The following is a 7110-nucleotide window of genomic DNA, read 5'->3' as shown; positions in this document are numbered from 1 at the left end:
GAAGGTATTTCGGAGCCCCCCTGATTTTTTTCTGATTTGATCATGAATGAATCATGAATCATTTGATGAAATGATCATTTTCAACTCCCCGCACTACCCACCTTTCCAACAAATGTCAGAACTAAGATCGGCTTCAAAAACTACTAACCGAGGCTTTAATTTGATACCCCATATGACTAAATTTGGTGAAAAACAAAAATTTGGTAGAAAGGTAGGAACTATGAACGCACATACAGTGAGTTACATCCTTTTACGTTGAATTTAAGAGGATGATGTAACTCACTGTATGTGTGAGTGTTCACAGTTCCCACCTTCCTACCAAATTTGGTGTCAATCGCTACAACCGTCTCCTAGAAAAATGCGTGTGACAGACAGACAGATAGACAGTAAACCTTAATAAAAACGATAAGTAGAATCCGATTTCTACAGACATCGAATTACAAAAGATACACATTCTTGTCCCGGTAAGACATTAATACACGAAGCATTAGGCTAAACGTAAATCTTTAATCATAAATAATTGTAGGCCCACGTGAAAATAAAGCTCAATTTCTCAATCTTTCAACCGCGAGTTTATTTTTATATCTTGTCGGTAGAAAATCCATAACTGTGAATGTACCACCCAGTTTTTAGAAAAAAAATATAAAATTTCCCAGATAGACAATGGATTGATTGCAATAAATAACCGAACAATATCGCATGATTTAGAGTGCATTTTATGAGGCAAAAAGTCTTTATTGCGAATAAGATTTATTTTTGATACAAAAGTGGTTATTTATTTATATTAGAAATTGCTCACGAGTAGAAAATTTTCAAGGAGCGTTCAATCTGCTTTCGACAAATAGGACATTGGTTAATTTTAGCTCCGCATGAGCTACATACCACAATATGTCCACATGGAATCAGCACCAAGTCCCGATTATTCACCATGCATATGGTGCATTGGTTGTTTTCCGTTGAAGGTGTCGACTGCCTTGGCATTGAGCACTGTCCACTGGTTGCTCCATTACCAGATGATGCACCTGAAGATGTTAGTCGGGTGTTCATGGAACTCTTGATTTTGCTGCTTTCACTTTCACTGACCACAATTCCGTATTTTTGTAAAAGCTTCAGATATCTGCATTCTGGTGAACTTTTGAAGTGCGTTATATAAGGGTTCAGTGGTCCTCTGAAATTATGCTTTCCTAAACCACAAGAATAGCATTTCACATGGTCGCCTTGTCCCGTATAAAAAAAACCCGCCTGAGCGAATTCTACTCTTGCCTGGCGCAGATTATTTGGTGCAAATTCGAAAGACTCAATTTTGCTGCACAAGTCCTGATCTGTAATATCCATTATTTCATATTTCCGTAAAATTTTTACATAATCACATTCAGGATTTCGCTGGGTATGAGTTAGCCACGGATCCGTACCCAAGTCCCATTTGGAATACTGTGAGTCACAAGTACGGCACAATACCTCGTCACTTTTTCCAGTGTAAATGAATCCTGCTAATGCAAACCTCCTCGCTCTACTCTTTAATGCAGGAGGAGCTTTTTCGTAAGACTGCAGATTTGTGAGTAAATCTTGTCTACATATAGTTTCAATTATTCCGGACTTTTTAATTAGCGTTATATATTCACATTTAGAATTAAATTCATAGTGAGATCTCCAGGGATTTGAGAATTCATTAAGCTTTGACAATGTCAAATTGCAACTATAACAACGAATTTCATCCGCCCGACCTGAATAGAAGAAACCTGCCATGGCATACTCCGCTGCCCGTCTTTTTAGATGGTCAGGTGCACTGTCAAATGACGCCAGCATTGACGGTAAATCCTGACGATACGAGCCATTTAAGAGTGCGTACTCCTTGATAAGTTGAACATGCTTGCATTCAGGCTGGTTCTCTGAATGGAACTGCCAGGGATCAATTTGTTCAGTGAATTTGCTATATGCCTTACCACAGCTTTGACATTGCACTTGATCCTTTTGCCCTGTGTATCGAAAACCTGCCATAGCGAATCTTCCTGCTCTCGACTTTAGTACTTTGGGCGCATTTTCATACGATGCTACAACAGAGGATAGTGCTTCAGTTAGGGTTTGTGTTTTCACTTTTGGTTCTGCCTGAACAATGGGGTCCCGGGTTATATACTTCTGGATCAACTGCACGTATAAACAGTTCGGCGAATTCCGAATATGCGCATTCCATAAGTTGTAATTACTTCCCGCATTCAGAACTACTCCACAGCTTTCGCACCGTACTTTGTCGCTGTTCCCTGTGTAGTGCAGTCCTGCGATTGCTAGTTCTTCCGATTTGGCCTTCACGTATTTGGGTGCGTCGTTGTATGAAGCAATAACTGCAGATATTCCTGAAAGTTTCCCTGCCATTGTATTCACTACACTTTATCACTTTCGGTTAATTAACCAAACTGTCCAAAGCACAAGTGAAAGTCACAAAAATTGTTAAATGCTTATCAATAATAATCTATCCCGTTCTTTATCAGGAGTTTTCGGGGGAAGTGGGTACTTGTATGTTTTCAATTTGCCGATTGTAAACTGATAATATCACTATCAGCATATTAAGTATCATATCCAACAAAGGTACGAGTATATAGTCTAATTTTGGAATTTGAAGTGCATGCGAGTATGAGAGTTAAGCGGAAACATTTGCTCGCACGTATTTGATAAATTTGATTAAAATCAACTGACGATTATCGCTAAATTTACGATCACAATTAATTAGAGGGAAATGACATGCGTGAAATTCTAAAATGCCCAGACTCTAGTTATTAACTCCAAAATATACGAAATGGACAATTTCATTTAAATCAGCAGAATATAACCGGATACTTCACGGATGAAAAGTTTTGCCCCTTTATGTAAAAAACCTGGCGTTCATCACAGTTCCATTTGTATTTAGGAGCATTTATATATATATATAGTTTATTGCCAATAATTGATATGTACAATCTCGATGACAGTGATAAAAATAATCTAAGAGTTCAGCCATTTTTGACTATACATCTTATAATTAAAGACAATCTGCTGGCATAGATATCATCATCATCATCAACGGCGCAACAACCGGTATCCGGTCTAGGCCTGCCTTAATAAGAAACTCCAGACATCTCGGTTTTGCGCCGAGGTCAACCAATTCGATATCCCTAAAAGCTGTCTGACGTCCTGACCTACGCCATCGCTCCATCTTAGGCAGGGTCTGCCACGTCTTCTTTTTCTACCGTAGATATTGCCCTTATAAACTTTTCGGGTGAGATCATCCTCATCCATACGGATTAAGTGACCCGCCCACCATAACCTATTGAGCCGGATTTTATCCCCAACCGGATGGTCATAGTATCACTCATTTCGTCGTTATGTAGACTACGGAATCGTCCATCCTCATGTGGGGGGCCAACCATTTTCAGAGGATTCTTCCCTCGTACGCGGCCAAGAGTTCGCAATTCTTCTTGCTAAGAACTCAAGTCTCCAAGGAATATATGAGGACTGGCAAGATCATTGTCTTGTACAGTAAGAGCTTTGACCCTATGGTGAGATGTTTCCAGCAGAACAGTTTTTGTAAGTTGAAATAGGCTTTGTTGGCTGACAACAACCGTGTGCGCATTTCATCATCGTAGCTGTTATCGGTTGTGATTTTCGACCCTAGATAGGAGAAATTATAAAGGGTCTCAAAATTGTATTCTCCTATCATTATTCTTCCTGTTTGACCAGGGCTCTTTGGTGTTGTTGGTTGGTTGCTTTTCGGTGCAGACGTTGCCACCATATACTTTGTCTTGCCTTCATTGATGTGCAGCCCAAGATCTCGCGCCGCCTGCTCGATCTGAATGAAGGTAGTTTGTACGTCTCGGGTGGTTCTTCCCATGATGTCGATATCGTCAGCATAGGCCAGTAGTTAGGTGAACTTAAAGAGGATCGTACCTCTTGCATTTACCTCAGCATCACCGATCACCCTCTCGAGGGCCAGGTTAAAGAGGACGCATAATAGGGCATTTCCTTGTCATAGACCGTTGTTGATGTCGAATGGTCTTGAGAGTGATCCTGCTGCTTTTATCTGGCCTCGCACATTGGTCAGGATCAGCCTAGTTAGTCTTATCAATTTCGTCGGGATACCGAATTCTCTCATGGCCGTGTACAGTTTTACCCTGGCTATGCTATCATAGGCGACTTTAAAGTCGATGAAGAGATGGTGCAACTGATGTCCATATTCCAACAGTTTTTCCATCGCTTGCCGCACAGAGAAAATCTGATCTGTTGCTGATTTGCCAGAAGTGAAAGTGGTATGGGCCAATGATGTTCTGAGCGTATGGGGCTATCCGCCCTAGCAAGATAGCGGAGAATATCTTATAGATGGTACTCAGCAACGTGATACCTCTACAATTGCTGCCTCCCTCGTTGTCTCGTCAGGATGAACATAGAGATGTGTAAAGCTTCATCCTACTGACTTGTTGGTAAAACTTGTGCGCCTGGTGCGGTACTTTTTGTGTTCACAGACCTGTTGGTTCTCTCACGCTTCCTTATTCCGTCTGTGAAGTCGCTTCGTGCCGGCGTCCTTTCAGAACCCGCTGTTTCGACTTTCTTCCTGACTGTATGTCAAGTATGTTTGTGGCCGTATTAACAATAACTTTTTTTTTGGTGATTGTCAAAATCATTTATTGATGCTTCATCCACAGGATCTCTATTGACTGCGGTTATTGCGGTATCCGTTTCCCTCTTATTGGTATAATGCAGCGCTGTGCTGTAGATGGCTTCAGTGTTAACTCTCACCTGATTGTCAGAGGGGATTCTGGGTGGTGTTTTTATTCGAGTTCGGAGCACCATGCCAACGAGATAGTGATCCCAGTTTATATTGCCCCATAATATGTTCTGACATTCATCAAGGCTGAGAGGTGGTGGCATTCGATCAACACGTGGTCAATTTGCTTTCCGCGCAAACCACTGCTAATTGGATGATCCGCAGTCCGTTATGATTTGTATTTTGGTGTAAGCTATGGGAGCCAACGAATCGCCTGAATACGGGCCCCTTCCTTACTTGACTGTTAAAATCCCCAAGTATGATTTTGATATGAAATCTGGGACAGGCTTCGAGGGTTCGTTCTACTGCCTCGTAGAAGGTATCCTTCTCCGACTCTGCAGTCTCCTCTGTAGGCGCGTGAACGTTAATGAGGTTTATATTTCTAAATTTGCCTCGCAAGCGCAGAGTACATAGCCGTTCGATTATGTTTTCAAAGCCGATAACAGCAGTTTCATTTTTTGCCTGACTAAGAAACCTACTCAGAACACATGGTGTACTGGATGGCCACTATAATATATGGTGTAACGAATCTGCTCCAGGAAACCGGTTCCTGTCCAACGCATCCCCTGTAACGCTGTTACATCAGCCTTATATTGGGACAGGGTATCGGCTAGCTGCTCATCAGCTTCATCTCTGTACAGGGAGCGCACGTTCCATGGGAAAATGCGCAAATCTTTATTCCTTTGTCGTTGCCGGGTTCCTCGTTGTGTAATCCGTCCAGCCCAAGGCTCCTATTGTGGGTTCATAATAAGTTGTTTTCCGTGTAGGGGTGTCAGCCCTACTCAATCCCCAACCTGGAGGAGGACCTGGAGGACCAGTTGGTACAATTCGTCCCGTTTTTAGGCGCGAGAGACTCGCCTTCATCCTTCTCCGTCTGCAGCTTTTCGTTAAGAAAGAGCTCCCAGCAGTCACCACGTGGAGGTGGAGATAGGGTTTGGTAGTAAAGTTATTGGTGTTGATTCAGCAGGCGTTTCGCAGGTTTTATGCTCCATCGTGGGTACCAATCCACGTTTCGCGCTGGGACCTATACTACCCTTTGACCACCTTGTTTAAACATAGATATATTAACTATTAATCAAGGAAAATGGCAAATAAAAACCTTTTAAATTTGCCTTAAATTAGACCTTATCCTATCTTAACCTACTACATAATTACCAAATAATTATTAAAAGAAGCTTTATCCTTCAAGGATGCTATTAGAGGCTTGCCAATGGTTAAGTTTCCCTTATAATTTTTTTTTCAATTTCTTTTAACTTCACTTCAACGCCGACTTAGTTGGCTAAAGAGTAGAGTGTCCTTGTGCGAAAGAATTTTGGACGATTTAATATCAATTCCAGCGCTTTGTTTTGTGCAATCTGTACTTTGCACCCGCAATAACTGATGGGTTGTTGAGAGCTTTTGCTTGAAACCAAATTCTGGTAGACGCTGATAGATGACCTTATAGGCCTATAAACATTAGCAAGATGAGATGGTTTTTGGGGCTTTGGGATTGGTATGATCTTTGCAGACTTCCACACAGTTGGATAATAGCCAAAATGTGCATTAGATAAACAACTGATTTTTGGTTCCTTCGGTTTGATAAAAACAGCTGCGAAGTTTACGGACTTACCCGCTATTTTATATCCTCTAATCACATTGTCAACATTTTGTTCCGTTGCAGCATCATGAAGCTCTTCATTTTTATCAAAAGTGTCCGCTAAATGGTCCGTTAAGGAAGAAGTGAAGACCATAGACAAAGCTGGTAAATGGTCCGAATTGAACGCATTTACCACTTCTAAATTAGAACAAATATATTGAATATTACAAATGACTAAATCTAAAATTGATGGTGATGCTTTTTTATTGAATGGGACAAAAATTGGATCATCCGTAATTAAGGGCGCGTGAGATGAAAGTCTTTTAAGATGTTACCCCAGCTATTGTTTTTGCTGCAGCGTCAATTGGAGTGCCTACAATTAAGACCTCCATCTTCTTCTTTTTCTTCAGCCTTTGTCCCGTTCACAAGCGGGATCGACTCGTCGTGGTCGGTTTCGCCATTTGGCTCTATCGAATGCCTGATCTGGGTGTAATCTCGAGGCTTTTAAATCCCCATCCAGCGTATTAAGCCACCATTGTTTCGGCCTGCCTTTTGGTCGTTTACCATCGACTTCGATGTCCAGACCAATCTTGGGAAGTGAATTCTCGTTAGCGAGAATTGCGTGACCATACCGTGGAAGGCGCCTCTCTCGCAATTTTTCCACGATAGGTGCAACTCCATAACGATCGCGGATATCCTCATTTCCGATGTGATCAAAACGTGTCACGCCACTAGTCCAACG

The 7110-nt window shown here is 41.6% G+C and overlaps 1 protein-coding gene across 1 annotated transcript; it reads right to left on the bottom strand.

Moving 5' to 3' along the window:
- Window positions 1–720: 720 nt before the first annotated feature.
- On the bottom strand, window positions 721–2410 carry LOC119650308 (baculoviral IAP repeat-containing protein 7-like). Its single transcript, XM_038052953.1, has one exon. It carries the CDS (start codon window positions 2368–2370, stop codon window positions 796–798), a length of 1575 nt encoding a protein of 524 aa, XP_037908881.1. The 5' UTR covers window positions 2371–2410; the 3' UTR covers window positions 721–795.
- Window positions 2411–7110: the final 4700 nt, after the last annotated feature.

Source organism: Hermetia illucens, chromosome 2 (assembly GCF_905115235.1).
Source record: "Hermetia illucens chromosome 2, iHerIll2.2.curated.20191125, whole genome shotgun sequence".
Lineage (NCBI taxonomy): Eukaryota > Metazoa > Arthropoda > Insecta > Diptera > Stratiomyidae > Hermetia > Hermetia illucens.
This window is presented reverse-complemented; position numbering and strand designations above follow the sequence as displayed.

What these genes read in the sequence shown, in the direction of transcription:
- LOC119650308 (XM_038052953.1), bottom strand. Translation starts at nt 2,370, where the DNA reads ATGGCAGGGAAACTTTCAGGAATATCTGCAGTTATTGCTTCATACAAC.